This window comes from Acomys russatus, chromosome 7 (genome assembly GCF_903995435.1).
Source record: "Acomys russatus chromosome 7, mAcoRus1.1, whole genome shotgun sequence".
Lineage (NCBI taxonomy): Eukaryota > Metazoa > Chordata > Mammalia > Rodentia > Muridae > Acomys > Acomys russatus.
This window is the reverse complement of record NC_067143.1, coordinates 35,864,569-35,885,465: the sequence shown is the minus strand read 5'-3', so window position 1 is coordinate 35,885,465 and position 20,897 is coordinate 35,864,569. Positions and strand designations below refer to the sequence as shown.

At 43.0% G+C, this 20,897-nt stretch overlaps 1 protein-coding gene and 1 pseudogene across 2 annotated transcripts in view; one reads left to right on the top strand and one right to left on the bottom strand.

The window, feature by feature from the left end:
* Sec11a (SEC11 homolog A, signal peptidase complex subunit) overlaps positions 1 to 20,897 on the top strand; it is a 41,202-nt gene that overhangs the window by 18,815 nt on the left and 1,490 nt on the right. The window contains exons 3-5 of one of the 2 annotated variants that reach the window (XM_051148811.1): positions 5,848 to 5,997; positions 10,563 to 10,682; positions 11,692 to 11,726. In XM_051148811.1, coding sequence (XP_051004768.1) covers positions 5,848 to 5,997; positions 10,563 to 10,682; positions 11,692 to 11,726 — 305 coding nt within the window. The remainder of the gene's footprint in view (positions 1 to 5,847; positions 5,998 to 10,562; positions 10,683 to 11,691; positions 11,727 to 20,897) is intronic. The other variant, XM_051148810.1, reaches the window with a different exon arrangement.
* On the bottom strand, positions 14,947 to 16,189 carry LOC127191625 (60S ribosomal protein L4-like; annotated as a pseudogene).

The window sequence follows — 20,897 nt, the reverse complement described above, 5'->3', positions numbered from 1 at the left end:
GCTCCAGCACACCCGGCTGCATTGATAAATCTTACAGATTTCTTAAAAAAAGATTTATTTATTATGTCTATTATTATTTACTATGTATACAATGGTGCCTGTGTGCCTGTACACCAGAAGAGGACACAGGTCTCATTGTAGATGGTTGTGAGCCACCATGTGTTTGCTGGGGATTGAACTCAGGACCTCTGGAAGAACAGCCAGTGCTCTTAACCTCTGAGCCATCTCTCCAGCCCAAATCTTACAGATTTTAAAATCTAATTTAGCAACTAATTTTTGGGAAATTACTATGTAGTTATTTAATTGACTCATTATAGTCCTGTGTTGTTTGGGGAGTCACTTTGTAACCTCTCAGGTCCTTCCTGGAGCTGATACAGTCTAAGTAGGAAGCACAGGAGCCACCCCATTGTCTAGAGTTGGGATGGTTACTTTCTTCTTCTTCAGTTCTTCATAAGGAATGACTGATAGGAAAAGAGCGGTGGTTTGTCAGGTCAAAACCTGGTGAGTTTGGTAAGCATATACCTTGGAAACTACCGTAATTACTACCTTAAACATGCCTGCCACTTTCTCAAGTTTCTCCATTCACTGTTGGTAAGAATGTTAGAATGTTATTTTCTGTCTCCCTTTTTAAACAGCCTGTGCTAGTATTGAATTTATGATCCTCCTGCCTCAGACACTTCCAAGTGCTGTATATCAACCATGTCAGCTACCGTCATTTTTTAAATCAAGTCCCCTAATGTAATTCTATACTTATTCCAGTGGTCTCAGTCAGCTTCTATGACTGTCCTTCAACCCCTCTGCTAAAAAGGACTAAATCTGAAATAGCCCCAGAAGTCTCCCAAAGGAGCTTACATGAGCCTGCACATCCTCTTATTGGTGTGGTGTCTTCCCTTAGTGCTAGAAGGCAGCACAAATTGACACTCTGTACCCAAGATTGGCATCTTAGGACCAGGTTCCAATAGGGTAATCCATGGACAGATGTTTTCAGTGTTGATGGTAGAGCCTAGAACCTTCCTGTGTGCTAGGTGAGTGCTCTAATGCTGACAGGTCTTGAGTAAAACCGGGTCAGTGCTTTTGGTTTTTGGTTTTTGAAGAAGTGCCTCTCTATTTGAGGCAGGGTCTTGCTGTGTAGCCTGGCTGGCCTGGAACTTGAACTTGAATCAATCTTCAATCTTCCTGTCTATGTACTGTCATCCTTGGCTAGGTTTTTTTTTTTTTTTTTTTGTTTGTTTTTTTTTTAAACAGCTCTATAAAGGCAGAAAACTTGACTTTGCTTGGGGTACGACTAATATAATAAATCATATGAGAGCGTTTGTTTTTATTCCTAGAATTCACCAACTTTACAAAGCCCAGAAGGTTAAAAACTCTGGCTTGGCATGAATCCTTCTCGGCATATCTGACCACAGTCAGGCACCAAAGTCCTTGACGTTAAATACCTCTGCTGAAGAGAATGAAGTCTGAAGTAGCCTAGAAGGAGATCTCACAGTGCTTGCTTGCTAGGCGCTCCCAACCTTCCAGCGGTGCCGTGTCCTCTTCCCTCAGTGTTGGGCTGCTCCATCAGCGGAAGCTCTTCTGAGCACAGAATCGGGAATCGTTTCTCTGCGACCACGCCTCCTTTCAGACTGTTGTCTTTAGGCCAGGTCTTGCTACATAGCTCAGGCTAGACACAAACTCATAGGTTCCTTGCTGCTTTTTTCCTTCTTTTTATTTTTTGTTTTCTTTAAACATGATTTCTCTGTGTAGCCCTAGACCATGCTGGCCTTGACTCACAGAGATCCGCCTGCCTCTGCCTCCTGAGTGCTGACATTAAAAGTGTGACCAACAGGCTTGGCTTCCCCCTCCCCCTTTGACAGCACCTTGTGCAGTTTTACCTGCTTTGAATTCTGTATATAGTCAAGCATGGCCTTGAACTCTTGATCTTTCTTCTGCCTATTCTCCACGTGCTAGGATTATAGGCATCTGCCACTGCACCTAGTATTGGTGCTGGGGATTGAACTCAGTGCTTTGTGCTTGGTAGGCAGGCACTCCACCCAATAAGTCTGAGTCCCAGCCTCCTAGATATCAACTTTTTATTACATTGTATTTATTTGTGTATGTGTTTAGATGAAAAATGTGCAGGATGCACATGTAGAAGTCAGAGATTAACTTGTGAGAATCTATTCTTCCTACCATGTGAGTACCAGGGAGTGAACTCAGGCATCACACTTGGCAGCAAAAACCATTTCTCCAGCACCAATATATGCAATTTTTAGTGTGTCGGTTAAAAAACTAAAAGTGTGGTTGAATGGGATGGCTCCTAGCTGCCATTCAAGTACTTGGAAGGCTGAAGCAGGAGGATCACTGGGAGTTTGATGCCAACCTGAGCTACATAGTTCTAGCCAGTCTGACTATAGTGCTACCTCTTCTGGCCTCTGAGGGCACCAGATGTGCACATGGTATACATGCATGTGTGTAGAACACCCATAGTATTTTTAAAATGTGTGGTGCTCTATACCTTTGATCCAGGACTCAGGAGGTGGAGTCTTAAAGGTAGAAGTTCAAGACCATCTTCTGCTACTACATGAAACCCTGTCTCATTTAAAAAGAGAGAGGGAAGCATGTTTGCCTTATTAAAAGAATTTAATCAGGTAATAGGGTTACTAGTAATTCATTTAACATTTAAACAATTTTCCTTAGTTTTCTTTTTTTAATAATTCTTGTAAGCTGGGGCTGTAGTTCAGGGGTAAAATGCACCACAAATAGTAATAGAATAATAATGATGAAAATAACATTTTAGATGGTTTCACTACATACTTAGAATACTTAAATTTTCTTTTGCATTAGACAATTTTAAAATTTTTTATTGTTTTTAAATTTTATTGTTTTATGCGTATTGGTATTTTGCCTGCATGTATGTCTGTGTACCACTTGTATGCTTGGTGCCTGTGGAAGTCAGAAGAGGGCATCAGGCCAGGTAGTGGTAGTGCCTACCTTTAATTCCAGCACTTGGGAGGCAGAGGCAGGTGGATTTCTTTGAGTTTAAGGCCAGTGTGCTCTACAGAGCGAGTTCCAGGACAGCCATGGCTACACAGAGAAATCCTGTCTCAAAAAACCAAAAAGAGGAAAGAAAAAAAGAAAAGAAAAGAAAAACAAAGAAAGAAGAGGAGGAGGAAGAGGAAGAAGGAGAAGAAGAAGAGAGCATCAGACCCCTTGGAATTAGAGTTGAGAGGTTGTAAGCTGTAGTGAGGGTTGCGGGGTGGGGGTGGGTGGGAATTGAACCCCCCACCTCTAAAAGAGCAGCTCTTACTGCTGAGCCATTGTTTGTGGCTTATTTTGCATAGGAACTTTTGTTTTGGGGAGCGGGGTTTGTTTTTTGTTGTTTTGGTTTTTGAGACAGGGTTTCTCTGTGTGGTCCTGTCTGTCCTGGACTCACTTTGTAGACCAGGCTGGCCTTGAACTCACAGAGATCTATGTGCCTCTGCCTCCTGAGTGCTGGGATTAAAGGTGTGTGCCGCCACCGCCGCCTCCTCCTCCTCCTCCTCTTCTGCTGCCGCCACTGCCGCTGCTGCCGCCGCCGCCACCCCCCACACCATTACCACCCCCTGCCACCAGCTCAGGTACTGGTTTTAAGACATTTACCACCATTTCTGGATACTCTCATGGGTTTTAAATGGACTTCTACATATGAATTCTGAAAACGTTTGATTTTGTTTCTTATTTCACTCCACTGGACAGCTTCACCTGACTATTGACCAGACACTTGATTTTCTGCGTGACAAAAATAAGATTCAGCTCCAGTTTAACCCCCTCCTCCTGTTTCTGTGACTGTCATCACATCTGCTCAGTTGACAGTGCCACAAACTTGATTCTGCTGTGTCTAATTGGCTACCAATTGTTTTCCCCTTTCTACTCCTTTATTGCTGTTCTATTTCAGGCCTTGTCATTTCCTGCCTGACTGTCATAGTGACCTTTAAGAAGAAATGATTTTCTAATAAGAAAAAGTTAATATATTCCCATAATGTGAAACAGAAAAACTCTAGATTGAACCTGTCCTTTAATTCTGAGACTAAAAAAAAAAAAAAAAAAGGAAAATCGCTGCTAACATTGTAGTCTCTTTTCATGTATATTTTTATGTATAATTGAGATAATTCTGTATGTGCATCATTTTTCCTTGTCTATTTTTCTCCTTATCATACATATACATATGTTTGTACACATATATGTATGTTTATGTATGTGTGTGTGTTCCTCTTTGAAAAGTTTTTTGTTTTTGTTTTTATTTTTTTCATTTTTTAAAAAAGTTTTTTGTAGTGCTGGATATCCAACGCAGGGCCTTGTTCATTCTAGACTGGTGCTCTGCCACTGAGCGACAGCCTCAGCCTGACAGTGCTAAACAACACTTTTATCTTGTTTGTTTATTTATTTATGTGAACACAAGATCTTACTATGTAGCCTTAGCTGGCTGGAACTTGCTGTGCACACCAGGATAGCCTTGAACTCATGGAACTCCGCCTGCCTATAACAAAAGCTTTGGGACTAAACATGTACACAACTACCCTAGCATGGTGGCGCAAGACTGTAATCCCAGCAGGAGGATTGTGTGAGATCAAGTTCAGCAAAACAGTAAGCAAACAGACAAACATGCCTGTAATCCCAGCTCTTGGGAGGCAAGAAGACTGTTTTGAGTTTTGTGTCAGCATGGGCTACCTGTGATAGTGTCATATTTTGTTTAGAAAACATGAGATGAGCAACAAAACCAACCAAAGGTTTTAGAAAGAAAACCCACAAATAGTAACAGTTTTGCTTTACAATGTAGCTTCTAGAAATCCAGTGACACCTGCCTCCCATGCCCAGGCATGTGAAGGGGTTTGTGTGTGACCTGGGCTGGAGGAGTTTATCTAGGTTGCCTGGGTTATTCCCCTGCACAGGAGAGGCTGGGAACGACTGCTTCAAACAGCAGCGGCTGTGGCTGGAGAGCGTCTGTCTTGAGTGTTATTTCCTGCTGGTATTTTTCCTTTTTACTAATGTTCTTGTAATTGAAAACTGGAGATTGAGTTCCTGAAGATACAAATCACTTAGGACCTTTTCAGAACTGGTGTGAGGCAGAGCAGGTGAGAGGGAAAGAGGTTCTCTGTGAGCCTCTCTCGCTTCTTCCTAGTTTCTGAAAGTTTTAGACAGAAATCTCTGTGGTCTTCCATATCTTTCTCTTTAGAACAAATGCCTTGATAGCACCAGTGTTATCTCTTACTGTTTTGTGACTTGATGAGCTGTTTTCCTCCACAATCAGTTGAACCCATAAGGTCATCATGGTCTGTATCTTTATAAATGGCAGAAGATGATCCAGTTCTCATTTGAATATTTGAATATGCTTAGCTATTCAGATGAAGCCAGAGTAAGGGCAATGTTTTCAAAGTTCATTCTTTTATATTGTTTGTCGTTTGAAATTTTAAAAGGTTAAGGAATTAGTAACACTGCCCTTTTCAAGACTCGCATCTTTGAATTGTAATGCTTAAATGGAACTAGTTAGTGAAGACTCATAACTAAAATGCTCCTTTACTAGTTGAGGGAAACCAAGCTGGGTGTGATGGTGCACACATGTAATCTCAGGACTTGGGAGGCGAAGGTAAGAAAATTGCCACAGGTGTGAGAGCATCCTGACCTCACCTGTGAAACTGTACCTATGTCCTCAGAATGACTGATCGCCGAGTGATGAAACAGCATGGACTAGAGGTCAGTGTCGGCTGTGGTGCTGTGGTTGTTAAAATGCTGGGTACAGTACATCACAGTACAATGGCATCTGTTGTTTTGTTGAATATGTAGTTTTGAAGTCGAGGTAACCTGTTTTTCTGTATCTTTGTTCCCTTCTAGTGGCAGCATGGAGCCCGCGTTTCACAGAGGAGATCTCCTTTTCCTCACAAACCGTGTTGAAGATCCTATACGAGTTGGGGAAATCGTTGTTTTCAGGATAGAAGGAAGAGAGATTCCTATAGTGCATCGAGTTCTGAAGATCCATGAAAAGTACATGCCAGCTTTTTATTTGTTTTACAGTTTGAAGTGTTTAATTTTAATATATAAAAGTTGTTGAAGAGGAGGGGGACCTAGAGATGGCTTGTCAGCTAAGAGCTCTTGTTGCTCTTGCAGAGGGCCCAGGTTTGGTTCCCAGCACCTACATGATGCTCACAACCATCTGTAACTTCAGTTCCAGGTGATCTGATGCCTTCTTCTGACCTCTGGAGGCATGTTCTTGGTGCATATACATGCAGGCAAAAGGCTCATAAACATAAAACATTTTTTGTATTATTATTAAAGAGGGCTGGAGATGTAACTCAGTTAGTAGAATACAGTGAAGCCCTGGATTAGCTCCCCAATACTGAAATGTGAAACCCAGACCTTGAGGTGCATGGGAGGCAGAGGCGGGCAAGTTCAGGGTCATTGTTGGCTACATAGCACATTGGAGCCTAGTGCGGGCTAACTCAGCTTCTTCTCCAATACTGAAACGTTGTAGAGGGCACTTGGGAAACTTTGGATAGGTATTGATTCATCCACTTCTCTGAAGGTTTTCCCAGAGGTTTTTCTTGTTCTTTTCTAATTCCTTATCAATCTGTGTAGAACTCCCAAAAGTCATGTTGTAAAGATCAATCCTAAAAAATATTCCCTGCTTTAAATGGAATAAAGTAACCTTCATGAATAAAGAAACCTTAAGATGAGAACAAAAGCAAAAGGCAATCTAATAATAACAGTAAACATGTCAAGTTCTCTTGGAATACTGGAAGTAAACCAAGCCGGACTCAAGTTTATTGACTTTTCAAAGCTCAGTAAAGAGGCTCGCCAGATGGCTCAGCAGGTAAGGGTGCTTGCTGTCAGGCCTGATGGCAGAGCTCAGTCCCCAGAACCCAGTGGAAAGAAAGAACTGAAGCTCAGAAGTTGTCCTCTGAGCTGGGTGAAGTGGCACACACCTGTAATCCCAGCACTGGGGAGGCAGAGGCAGGCAGATTGCTGTGAGTTCAAGGCCAACCTGGTCTACAAAGTGAGTCCAGGACAGCCAAGGCTACACAGAGAAACCCTGTCTCAAAAAAAAAAAAAAAAAAAAAAAAAAAGATTGTCCTCCCACCATCACACATATTCTATGGCATTATACATACATGCATAACTCAATGATAAATGATTTTAAAGTTTAAAAAAAATTTAAGAGACTAGTGAGATGGCTCACCAGTGGGCGAAGGCATTTATCACCAAGCCTAATGACCTGAGTTCAGTTCCCAGGACCCACACGGGGAGGAGACCTGAACTCCACATGTGTCCCTGGTGTGCATAACACCACTAAATGACTACTCCTGACTTCCCTGCTTTTGCCTCATGCGTGCCTGTGAGAAGCCCAAGACAAATTTCTAAAATCTAAGTTTTCTTTCTAAGTTGAACAAGCTTTTGTTTTAGAAGCAGAAAGGACACACATTTAAAAAAAAAAAAAAAAAAAAAGCCTTCCAATCACCTCAGAGTGAGAACAGGGAGCAAGAACCTCACTTCCCTAGGTTTCATTTTCCTGAGGTAATGTAAAGGTTTCAGAAAGATGAATCATGGACTCTTTTTTTTTTTTGAATCATGAACTCTTAATTGGGTGGTCCCTGCCCATCTGTGCACTCCTGTCCTCTCCAGTCTGTAGTCTTTGTAGTAAGGAAACTAAGACAAGAGAAGGAGAGAAGTGAACAAAGGGATGGTATACTGGGAACCCGAAAGGCTCTCTTGCATTGAGAAAGTCCTCAGTTAATACTGACTGGCTCAGCATCTTTAGTTCTTCTCCACGTAAGCACTCAGCTGAGGTGGTGTGCCCTTCATCCCAGCACAGAGAGGTGGGGTCAAGAAGGCCACCTCCAGGCCCTGCAGGACAGCAGTGAGGAAAGGTCATCTCTACCCTAACACTCAGGAGGAGCAGTGGTTTTGGTGATCTTTCTCTTGGCTCCAGGTGTTGGGGTTCTGTGCGTGTGCCACCACACCCGCTGGAGCAGATCTTGACAGGTGTGTTGAGCTGTGGTCACGTGTGCTCTTCAGGAGTACTGCCAGCAGGGCAAAGCCTGGGTATTGTTTTGTGGACAAGCAGGTCTTGAAGAGTAGTAGCAGCCGGGAGCATTCCTTCCCTTCCTGCTCTGCTCTTCTGTGGGATTTTACTTTCTGAGGGGCCAGCATCTGTTCCTGGTTGAAAGGACTCTTCCTCCCTGGTGCTCTTGACTCTCTTACAGCCAGTCCCTATGCCACCTGTCCTCTTAACCTCCAGGATATCTCAGATGTTCGTTCACTTACTGAGTTGTCAGCTACAGGTTGCTTTTCAATGTATATATTTGCATTTTTTAAAAAACTGGAACATTTGCACTTAACGGTCTTTGGTGTTTGCAACACCTCCCAATTTTCACCTGCAGTTCTAGCATCTTGGGAGTCAGTGGATATTAGTCAGTAGAAACCTGAAGCTAATTTGTTTTTATAGACTGTGATTGTTAAAGACACTTGGATTAATTTTAGTTTGGTCTTTATTAACTGTAAATTTTGCTTTGTTTTCAATTGCATTTTAACATTACTAGAAGTTGGGCTGGAGAGATGACGCGGTGATCAAGAGCGCTTGTTCGTGCAGAGGCCCTGCTTCCGCTCCCATTCTCCCCGTGGCAGCTCACGTGCACCTGCAGGTGCAGGCCGATCCAGTGCCCTCTTCTGTCCTTTGCAGGCACCAGGCACATGCACGATGCACATACATATAAGTAGTCGAAACACTAATACATGTAAATCTAAAAGCAATTTATTTTATTTTATTCCTTTTTTGTTTTAAGCAATTTTTAAATTAGTACCAGTCTTACTATTCTTTAGTAGAACTAAATTCTTGACTTTTTTTTTCTTATTCTGAGACAGGACCTCATGAGCCTTCTTGTCTTCCAGTCCTGTGTGACCAGAGAACTCTTTCATTTTCCTGCCTTTATTTCTCAAGCATTGGGATCGTGTGCTATGCTGCCATGCTTAGTTGATGTGGTCTGGGATTGAAGTTAAGGCCTAGTATAAGCTCCAAGCACTCACTACACTGCGGCAGCAGGCCCCAAGCAATCATTCTGTGATTAGGCAGGACAGTTTGTGGGTTTGCTTTCTTTTGTCTTTTGTTTTTGTTTTTGAGTTGGATTCTCTATGCAACCCTGGCTGTCCTTGAACTTGCTATGTAGATCAGGCTGGCCTCAAACTAACAGAAATCCTCCTGCCTCAGCCTCCTCAGTGTTGGGATTAAAAGCGTGAGCCACTAGACCTTACCTAAAATACTGTTCTTATAAATGCTACCACACCTGAAGAACTGAAGCTTTGTTTTCTTTTAAAACTTGCTTTTCAAATAACTACATACTTGTTAAGAGAGAGAGAAAAATAAGACAGTGTGAAGTTACAGCATGCCATAGGTGGCCACTGTTTATCCCTTGCTCTGTGTTATTTTAGCCCTTGTTTCTGTACTTAGAGGTGTCTGTACTTAGAGGTGCAGTGAGGTCTAATGAGCCCATGTGTCTGCCATCTAACAGTCAGTTAACATGTGGCCGTTTCTGTGCAGCTACATGCTCTTCTTTTCCTCCTTCCCTGTATTATTTTGGGCCAGATCCTTAATATCATAGCATGTCACATGAATATTTCAATAAATTTCTATAAAACAACATTTATAAACTAAAACTATAATTGTGGGAATAAATATAAACTATAACAAATAATAACTAAATATATGATAAATTAAAATGAGCAATTCCATAAGATTATTAAATTTCCAGTTGTTGTTCAACTTAACTGATTTCATTATGACTTTAACTGTTTGTTTGAATTTAGGTCAGGCAAAGTCCTCGGCTGCAGTTGGTTGATGTGGCTTTGGAAAGCTATTTTAATTGCCTTTATTGTTTTTTTTTTTAATTACTGTTCTTCATTTGGGAGGCACTACTAGTGTATATGGAGGTCAGAGGACACCTTGGGAAGTTGGTTCTTTTCTTGTACTCTGGTTTGTGGGGACCAAACTCAGGTTGTCAGGCATGGTGACAAGTGTCGTTACCTGCTGAGCCATCGCTGGCTGCGTGTGATAGACTCTTACGTCGTCTAGAGCCCCCTTCTCCAGCACTCTTTGTTCCATGCAAAAATTTTCGTGTTGCTTAAAGAACTGTGGTTTCCCATAGTTTTTTATTTTGTTTTGTTTTTTTAAACTCTGACAGTTACTTCCTGAGGGATAATTTAATGTGTCTTTGATTTTTATGTTAGTACAAAATTGGTTGTGTATGTTTTAATATAAAATGAGGTTTATTGTATATACTAGTTTATCATCTAGTAAAATTTGCATGACCATCTAGCATTTTGTGTTCTTCTACAACAGTGTTCATAATGCTTAGAGTGTTTGGCTCCTTAGTGTTAGACTTCTCACTTATTTCTAATCGTTCTCTATGCTAAGCAGCCAGCTGTGAACAGTCCTTTAGCTGTTAGGCATGGTGATTCCTAGTCCTTGTTAACAAGAGCTACTTTTGTGCATTAAATATTATGAGGGTGTTTAGTGACTTGTGGTTTTTTTTTTTTTTTTTTTTTTTTACTCTCTTAAGGCAAGATGGGCATATCAAGTTTTTAACCAAAGGAGATAATAATGCCGTTGATGACCGAGGCCTCTACAAACAAGGACAGCATTGGCTAGAGAAGAAAGACGTTGTAGGGAGAGCAAGGGGGTAAGTACCCAGGGGACATCGCGAGCCTTTCATATCACTTTAAGCATGGTCTTCCTGACTGACTGTACATAACTGAGTGCGCAACAGTCGGTCCTGGTTTCACCAAGTCACCTTTTGTCCTTTAAAAAATATACATCTTAAAGTGCATCCAAGCCTTGTTTTGTTTTTGTTTTTGGAGACAGAGTTAACTCTGTGTAGACCTGGCCTCTCCTGGCCTCGCTTTGTAGACTAGGCTAGCCTTGCACTCACGTCATCCCCCTGCTTCTGCCTCCCTGAGCACTGTGATTAAAGGTGTGCCACCACCCCCAGCCATGCATCCAAGTGTTATTTTTTTAAAGGTTTATTTATTTATTGTATGTGTATGAGTCCTCTTCTGGTTTCATGCATGCTAGAAGAGGGAATCAGATTCCATTACAGATAGTTGTGAGCCACCATGTGGTTGCTGGGAATTGAACTCAGGACCTCTGAAAGAGCAGCCAGTGCTCTTCACCACTGAGCCACCTCTCCAGCCCCATATACAAGTCTTAAGGCATACTGTTCCTGAGGGGAGGAATGGGGAACAATAAGAGTAGAATGTGTGATGAGTAGAACTAGCGATGAGAGAGTAGAGTGGATATCACAGTTAAATAACAACCATGAGCCAAGTGTGGTGGTACACACCTGTAATTCCAGCTCCTGGGGGGTAAAGGCAAGAGTATCAAGAGTTCAAGGCCAGACTCACTAAAAGGCTGAGTTTAAGGCTAGCCTGGGCTACCTGAGACCCTGTCTCTAAAAACAAGAATTATTTCTTAATTCACCCAAGGAGTATTGATACCTGCATTTGCCTAGGCTTTTAGGATCCAGAGCAGTAGTAGTATTGCTTTGTGAAACTGAAGTTACTGAGACAATTTAAATTGTTCATCTAAGTTAACTTTATTGTGTTAATGTATCCTATATTCTTTTATTTCTAGTCTTAAAGTTGATGAGGTCAAGTGAAAGTTTTAAATTATATTAAGCCTGTTTATTTCAGATATCAGGAGAACAGATCAGTGGAGGACAGGAATTGTAAGTTACTGGTGTAAGGAAGTATGGAATTACTACTTTAATATATTAATAGTATTAACGACAACTCACCGTTATTAGGCCTTGCTATATTCCAGACACTCACTGTATGTGCCTTATAAGTGTTGCTTCATTTTAACCTCCAATCAACCCTAAGATTCCCATTCTGTAGATGAGGAAACTCAGACAAGCCATGTACCTATCTAAGGTCATGCTGATGGTGGCACGAAGTGGCTGGGAGCTCCAGAGCCCACCCTCTGAGCCATCACAGTAGCATTGTTGGTAGGGCGTCCCTCAGATGGGTGGGTACTGGTTCTTTATTTAGGTGCTTCATAGCGTTCTTACTGTTGTCAGAACCTCCGGTCCAATTTACTACACAACTCTACTGTGTATGTGCCACCTCACTGTGACACCGTGCTGTACAGAAAGAAGTGACTGTTTCTGCACCAAAGTGTCTTCTCTTGTAGCATAGGAGATGTAAAGGCATCCAGATCAGAACAAGTAGTATTGTGTTGTATTTTGTCTGCATGTGGCGTGTGTGTGTGTGTGTGTGTGTGTGTGTGTGTGTGTGTGTGTGTGTGTTCGCACATGCATGCATATGCAGATCCAACATCAGGGAATTTTTTTTTTTAAGATTTACTTATTATTATGTATACAGTGCTCTGCCTGCATGTACACCCACAGGACAGAAGAGGGCATCAGATCTCAATATAAATGGTTGTGAGCCACTATGTGGTTGCTGGGAATTGAACTCAGGACCTCTGGAAGAGCAGACAGTGCTCTTAACCTCTGAGCCATCTCTCCAGTCCAACATTGGGAATTTTTATGTTCTATGTTGGAGCTAAAAATAGTCCACTTTAGATCATCATCTGAGGAATATTTCTAAATTTCTTTGTTTCCAAAGATGTTCCCATCACGTTTTTTTCAGACTCATTAATCTCTTCTGTCTTTGTTTTTCCTTTAGTTTTTAAATCTACAGATACATTTAGAATGATGAGGAAATAGCATTATCAGAAAGTGGCATTGCTTTACTTCCATCCACCTCATCAGTATTCACTATTAGCCTGTTAATAATGCAGGGATAGAGACGCAAGTGGTTTGGTTTGGTTTTTCAAGACAGGGTTTCTCTGTCTTCTAAAACTCCACAAACTATATAAAATTTAAACTAAAATTTAAACTTTAACAGTATAAATCCTTTAGTGACTTTTAATTAAAAAATGTAATAGTCTGAATTGAGTAAAGTTTCTTTGAAAAATAAACCACCTGGGGCATGAGCAGCTGGCAGATGGGCTTTACTGTACGATTCACTTTTCATCGGTTATCCCACTCCTGAGCTTGACACATAATGTAATGAATCACCTTTCTTTGTGGAAATTGTACTTGTCAGACACAGAGTCAGGCTGTGACTGTGGGACAACTTGCTCTTTTCTGGATTACTGCACACTGATCCCTGCAGTTCTGAGCCGGATGTTACTAAACAGAGTTCGCATGTAAGACAACTCACAGATTTTAGTATATCCACAGGTTCTGATTCCAGCACGATTCTCCCCACCCTCATTCACAGTCACGTCTCCTCTCCTTCCTCTTGCAGCCGCTGCCACGCTAACCTACGTGTCTGTTTCATGTAAACAGATCATACAGAGCAAGCCTTCTGTGTTTGTCTTCTTTCACCTGCCTTAATTTTCAAGGTTAATTTATCTTGTAGCATACAGTAAAGTTTTTAGAAATGAAACTAATACTGTACCAACTAAGTATTTAATAAAGATCACTTTGGAAAAACCAGAAAGTTTTTTTTTTTTTTTTTAATGCAAGAGAACCTGTTAGTCACAGAGAAGAGAGCAATGGGATGAGAGATGAGGGACCGGCAGAACAGTTGGTACAAATGTTATCGTGAATAGAAGAATGAAACCAAAGAAGGGGAAAGCTAGGATAGTGACGTTTGAAGTATCCAAACAAAGCTCTCTCAACAGAAGAGGAAATATGTTCTTAACAGGAAGGGAAGTGTACCAGGCAAAATGTCTGATGGTAAAATGGAATTGCTAATTACCCTGACTTGTTTAGTGTACACTCTATTCTAAATGTGTATAAATTACATGAAAATAAAAAATAAAGCTTATGTCTAGGTGCAAGTGGCAAGCATATGTAATCCTAGCTACCTGGGAGCTGGGACAGAGGCTCTCTTGAGGGGAAGCTGTTTGCAGCAGCATAGTGAGACTCTATTTTGACAATTAAAACTATAGGCCTCGATAGTTGCCTCAGTGGTTGAGAGTCCTTGTTGTTACAAAGGACCCACTTCAACTCCCAGCAGCCACATGGAGGCTCAGCACCTCGTCTCTTGTACTAGGCATGAATGTGGCACACAGATGCACATGAGGCGAACACTCATAGAAGAGAAATAATAAAAGTAAATCTTTTAATTTTTAAAACAGTTTCATGTGAGTGCTCTTCTCTCTCTCTTTCTCTCTCTTTCTCTCTCTCTCTCTCTTTCTCTCTCTCTCTGTCTCTCTCTCTCTCTCTGTCTCTCTCTCTCTCTCCCTCTCTTTTCAGGTTTTTTGAGACAGGGTTTCTTTGTGTAACAGCTGGCTGTCCTAGCTTCACTCTGTAGACCAGGCTCGCTTTGAACTCACAGAGATCCACCTGCCTCTGCCTCCCAAGTGCTGGGATTAAAGGCGTGTGCCACCATGCCTGGCTATGAGCTCTCTCTTGACTTAAAACAAGAACTACAATTTATATGGGTTTTTTGTTTGTTTGTTTGTTTTTTGAGACAGGCTTTCTCTGCTTAGCCTTAGCTGTCTTGGACTCGCTTTGTAGACCAGGCTGGCCTCGAACTCACAGCAATCCACCTGCCTCTGCCTCCCCAAGTGCTGGGATTACAGCCATGCGCCAGAGCACCTGGCTGAATAAACCTTTTAAAATGCACTTTTGATTGTTGTGTGCTTGTGCTAGCAGGATGAAAAGCTCATGGATAGCTTGAGCTACATGAAATTTTTTTTATTTTAATGTGCATTGATGTTTTGCCTGCATGTATGTCTGTGTGAGGGTGTCAGATCTTAGAGTTACAGACAGTTGTGAGCTGCCATGTGGGTCCTGGGAATTGAACCCCCACGTCCTTTGGAAGGACAGTCAGTGCTCCTGACTGCTGAGCCATCTCTCCACTCCCTAGGTTTTTATTCAAATAGGTTTGTCTCTATTTACTTTATGGAATGAAACAAATGTTAATAGTTTATGCAGCAGGCCTTTTTCCTTCTGTGGTAGGTTCTTCTCAGCTGCTGGTTTCTTGGCAGCTTCTTGCTTGCAGGCGTCTTCAGCTTCCTAACATCTGCAGGCTCCTTCTCTTGCTCGCCCACTGCGGCCTTCTCGTCTGCAGTCCCCTTCTCCGCAGCAACCTTCTCAGACCTGGCTGCCCGTGCTGCGGCTTCCAGTTTCTTCACACCGAGTCTGTGGTTTTTGGCCTGGCGAAGAGCGGTGTCCCTGCACACGGTCTTTGTGTAAGGGTTCAGCGGCAACGTGGGTCTCGGGTTCTCCAGTGGGTTCTTCTTTAAGGCTCTACACTGAATCTTCTTGCGTGGTGCTCACAGGGCTCTTTGGCTCTCTGGGCTTTTCAAGATTCTGCTAAGGTCTACGTTCACCATCCTGGGCACTGGAAGGTTAGAGTTACCCTTGAGGGAAGCAGCCTTACGGCAAGTGCCCTACGACTCATCCAACTTCCGGAAAGCACTCTCAGTCCAAATGCAGAAACGCCCCACATGGCCACCAGGAGCATGTTTCAGAATGTTGGGCTCGCTCACATTAAGCAGAGCAATGCCAGGGATGCTTCTGAAGGCCTTGATGACACCATTAGCTTCATTATAGGTGACGCAGGGCCCCTTGCGCTGGATACATTGGTGGATTCTCATTTGCCCTTTGCTAGCTCTCATTCTCTGAGAGGCATAGACCTTTGTCATTCCAAGCTTTACGTATCTTAAGAAGCTGAACAGTCGCCTTGGTCTTCTTGTAACCTTCAACCTTATCTTCAGCCACCAGAGGCAGCTCAGGAACTTCCTCCATACGATGACCTTTAGACGTTACCAAAGCTGGTAAGGCTGAGGCAGCCGGAGCAGAACAGATGGCGTATCGGTTTTGGGTTGTGTTCACTCTGCCATGCCAACAACACCAGGTTTTGGTTGGCACGTACATGCGGCCCACATGACACATATTTCAAAAGGCACCCTGGCCAGAATGGTGAGTCCCACCACCTCGAACTCTGGGAATCCGAGCCACAGCTCTGCCAGTACCCCAAGACTCAGCACTGGTCTGATGGTTCACTGACGGGCATACGGATGTCTGTTCTTCCTTAAGTTGGTGTGAACAAAGTTCACAATATCCAGCCGGATGAGAGCTTTGAAGACAGCTGGTAATGTGACATTCTTGCCAGATGACTCCCCCTTTTCAGAGTACACCGATATGAGGGGATGGACACAAGCCATCATGGGGAGAGGAAAAAGCCACACTCCTCTCAACCTGGCTGCTCCCACAGGAAACGTGCTACATGAAATCTTATCTCTAAAAAAAAACCCCTACATTTTATTTAGCTCAAAGCAGCTCATTCCAAAAACTAAACTCTATTCTGGGACCATTATATAGTATTTTATTAAGTTGGCTTCTGGGGTCCAGGCTCCCCCCCCCCCCTTTCCTTTTTGACAATTTCATTGTGTCACTTGGCTGGTCTGAAACTCCCTTTGTAGACCAGGCTGGTCTTGAACTACCGGAGATTACTTCCTTCTGCCTCCCTGCTCTGATTAAAGGCATCACCATGCCTGCTTTTTTTTTTTTTTTTTTTTTTTTTTTAGTTATTAATTTTGTATAAGTGTCTGTATAGTTCCAATCTAGAGGTTAGAGGACAGCCCAGAGAACTTGATTCTCTCTTCCTGCTATGAATGTTCCAGGGGTCAAACTCAGATTGTCAGTCTTGGTGGTAAGAGCCTTTACCCAATGAGCCATTTTAACAATTAAAAAATAAGATGCCAGGCAACAGATATTATATGAGCTTGGGGAGAGAAGGAAAGTGGGGGCGTACCCCAGAGAGAGGGAGGGGGGGCGGGAAGAGAAACAAGAAAGGGAGAAAGAGGTTAGAGATGAGGTGAGAGGGAGAGAAGGTAGGTCTGTCCTTTTATATACTGGGCAGTGCCATGCCCAATGGCAGGTAGGCAGACTGGGGTAGAATCCTAACAGCTATCTTGTCAGCCCCAAATTTCTGTTTAATTTTATTTTTGGATTCTTCAAGGCAGAGTGTCCTGGAACTCACTATATACAGCAGGCTGGCCTAAAACTCACAGTGATCCACCTGCTTCTGTTTCCCAAGTGCTGCAATTATATTAATCTCACCACTACCACAATTTTTGAGCCAAATTTGGAGCAAACTTTATTAAATACTAGCCAGGACAATGGACATTGGCCAGGTCCGTACTTGGGGTTCCCAGAGTATGACACCAAATCTCCAAAGTCAGGTGCTTAGAAAGGCAGAAGCCACAAGGCTATGTACTTCCGCCTTCATCCAGTTAGGAACAAGCATACATCTTACTGTACTTCCTGCCTGGATGTGATCAAGCACATCCTGTGTAGTTGGGGCAACTAAGCTTGTTTACAGAAGTGACAACGTGCAGCTTGTTATCTTGCATGAACACAGCCCCCAGCATTCCAGGAAGTTATCTGTCCTCGGGCAAGTGGGGCCTACAGGTTAGAGGCATTGCTGTTCTATAGTTCTCTTAAGCACAGTGATCTAAACTTGAAACATAACTTTAGCCATCACATTTAAAGTTACACACCACTACTCCCAGCTTGCCCCAAACTCCTTAAATATAAATCACTATTAATTTGTGTAGCATATTTCCTTTACTGTTTGATGCTTAGGCTGATACGTTTGTTTTTGCGTGCGTGCCTCTGTGTCTGTGTATGCCACAACAGCCATAACAGTACTTTGGTCACGTGAACTCCAGCCCATGCTCTACTGTCTAGATAATAACGTGACAGGAGCTGGTGCTGGAGGCAGTTTTGTGAGTGGCATTTGTTCCCTTATGTAAAATCTTTTTTTTTTTTTTTTTTTTTTTTTTTTTTTTTTTGATTTTTCGAGACAGGGTTTCTCTGTGTAGCCTTGGCCATCCTGGACTCACTTTGTAGACCAGGCTGGCCTTGAACTCACAGCGATCCGCCTGCCTCTGCCTCCCGAGTGCTGGGATTAAAGGCGTGCGCCACCACGCCCGGCTGTAAAATCTTACTCTGTGTATTAACAACTCAGCTATGACAAGCCAGTGTATCTGAGCAGTACAAGGGGAAGTGGCTGCAGGTTTGAATTTCAACCAGTTAATGATATCTTTCCTCTCAGAGCTTAGCAATATTTTGTAGGTGTCTCTTTTCAGCTCTTGGAGAACCCACATGTTGATACAAGGTCTGCTGGGGTAAAAACTGCTGCTTGCCACCACATACTTGTGGGGTGCACCTTATATCAGACCTAAACATCCTGAACTTGAGTGTTCAGGAGCATTGCTTGAGGTACACTTTTCAGGGATTTGTTTACTCAGAAAATCTGTGGACAATAGAAAAGTATATGTGGTACTTTTATTTGTATTTGATACAGGATTTCTTGTAGCCCAGGCTGGTCTTGAGCTCTCTGCTGTAGCTGAGAATGACTTATCCTCCTGCCTCCACCTCCCAAATGTTGAGATTACTTGATTTGTGTGGTGTTGGAGAGCAAGCCCAGGGCTTCGTGCCTGTTGCTGGCCGACACTACCTGAGCTACCACTGCATCCCCGGTGATCTGTTGGCGAAGGTCCACTTGCTAAGAAACACGAACATGGCCAGGCGGTGGTGGCACACACCTTTAATCCCAGCACTCGGGAGCCAGAGGCAGGTGAATTGCTGTGAGTTCGAGGCCAGGCTGGTCTACAAAGCAAGTCCAGGACAACCAAAGCTACACAGAGAAACTGTCTCGAAAAACAAAAACAAGGGCTAGAGAGATGCTCAGAGGTTAAGAGCACTGCATGCTCTTCCAAAGGTCCTGAGTTCAGTTCCCAGCAACCACATGGTGGCTCAGAGCCATCTATAATGAGGTCTGGTGCCCTCTTCTGGCCTGCATGTGTACATGCAGGAGAACACTATATACATAATAAATAAATAAATCGTTTTTAAAAACAACAACAACAAAAAGAAACACTAACTTGTGGGCAGGGAGTTTGAGGGAAGGGAGGGAGAAAGACCAGTTTAGTTTTTAAAAAGAGAGACATTTGATGGGAAGTAAGTAGAGGTCTTAACAGGAAGTGAAGGACACTTAAAGACAGTGTCTTTTCAAGTTTGCCTGTGGCTTTGGTGGTGGAGGTGTTAGGTAAGAGATGATTTTTGTTTCTCTGGCCTTTGGCAGGGCAAGAAGGGTTGGTTCACAAAGTGAAAGTGGACTGTGATAAAGAGTTTGAAGTCCACTTAGACCCACCCTCTCTTTTCTGTGACAGACTCTAGATTGCCACATTATGGCCAGGCTCCTCTGAAGCCCGGCAGTAAGGGAAGTGAAAACAGTCGAACACTTACTTTTGCGCACCACTTTCTTTCCCTCTAACATCAGTGACACCCTGATCATTTTCTTGTTCTGACCTGAGTTATTATTATTGCGAGTTGTTTTATTTTGTTTTTTAAGATAGAGTGTCACTTTGTAGCCCTGGTTGACCTTGAACTTGGTATGTAGACCAAGCCGGCCTTGAACTCCTAGAGATCAGCCTGCCTCTGTCCCCGAGGGCCTGGGATTAAATGTGTATCCCACCAGCCCAGCCCCTGCTCTGAAGTCTTAATACTGTTAAGGTGTCTTGCATAGAGAGAAGCTCTAAAGCCTGGAGAAAATGAAATTTCTCAAGAATATGAAAAGCAAAACCTCTTCAAACAAACATTCCATCAGGCAATATTGAGCCAAAGGCTTGAACAGCAATAGAGTGAGTGCCTGGCCTAGGTGAAGCCCTGAGTTTGAGCTCTGGCATGGTGAAGCACTGTGTGTGTGGGTGTGGGTGTGGGTGTGTGTGGGTGTACGCGCGCGCTTGCGTGCGTGCGTTCTTGCGCGCTCTCAAGTGTACACATCTGCGTATTTACTGGAAGGTTGGACATACAAGGCCTTGAGGTTATGGGAGATCAAGATTGCTACTCTCATAGAGTCTGAAGGGGAGGCAGATACCACAAATTAGTTAAAATTGTGAGAAAGACCTCAAAAGGCGCCAGACAGTGTGGCACATGCCTTTAATCCCAGCACTTAAGAGGCAGAGGCAGGTGGATCGCTGTGAGGTCAGGGCCAGCCTGGTCCACAAAGGTAGTCCAGGACAGCCAGGGCTACACAGAGAAACCCTGTCATGAAAACCAAAACAAAACAAAAGACCTCAAAGGCAAATGTATTGAGTTCTTTAAGATTTTTTTCACCAGGTAATTTTGCCCAGTTTGAGGAGATGAAGAAAAAGAAAGCTAGTGTTAACACAGGGCTGGGGGGATGGCTCAGAGGTTAAAGTGATTGCTGCTCAAATGTAAGGACCTGAGTTCAGATCCCCAGAGCCTCTGTAAGTGCATGCTGTGCTTGGTCACCCATTTATAATTCCAGTTTGGGAAAGAAATGAAAGTACAGATATAGCAGTCTAGAGGTAGGGGTAGAAGGGTTTGTGAGTTTTTGAAACCAAAGAGGAAGGATTTCAAGAGCAAGTTGTCATTTTTATCAAGTACTAGGTCTGGAGAGATGGCTCAGTCAGTGGTTAAGAGCACAGACTGCTCTTTCAGAGGACTGGGGTTCTAGCTCGGCACCCACATGCAGCTCACAGCCATCTGTAACTCCAGTTCCAGGGGATCCAGTGCCCTCTTGTGACATCTGTGGACACCAGGCATCATACGTACATACACACAGGCAAAACACTCAAGTTACATAAATAAATATAAAATTAAAAAAAAAATCAAATACTGAAGAAATGTACAGGAAGCTGGAGATGAAGACTGGTTTGCTGTATGTGGTGATAAAAATGGTTCTAGAAAAATTTCAGAACTAGGCATAGTGGCACATGTCCTTGCCTGGTGTTTTAGGAGACTGGCGTAGGTGGAAGTAAGCTCAAGGCTAGTCTGGGCTACTTTTCAAGACCCTGTCTAAAAAAAAAATAAAATAAGGCCAGGCAGTGGTGGCGCGTG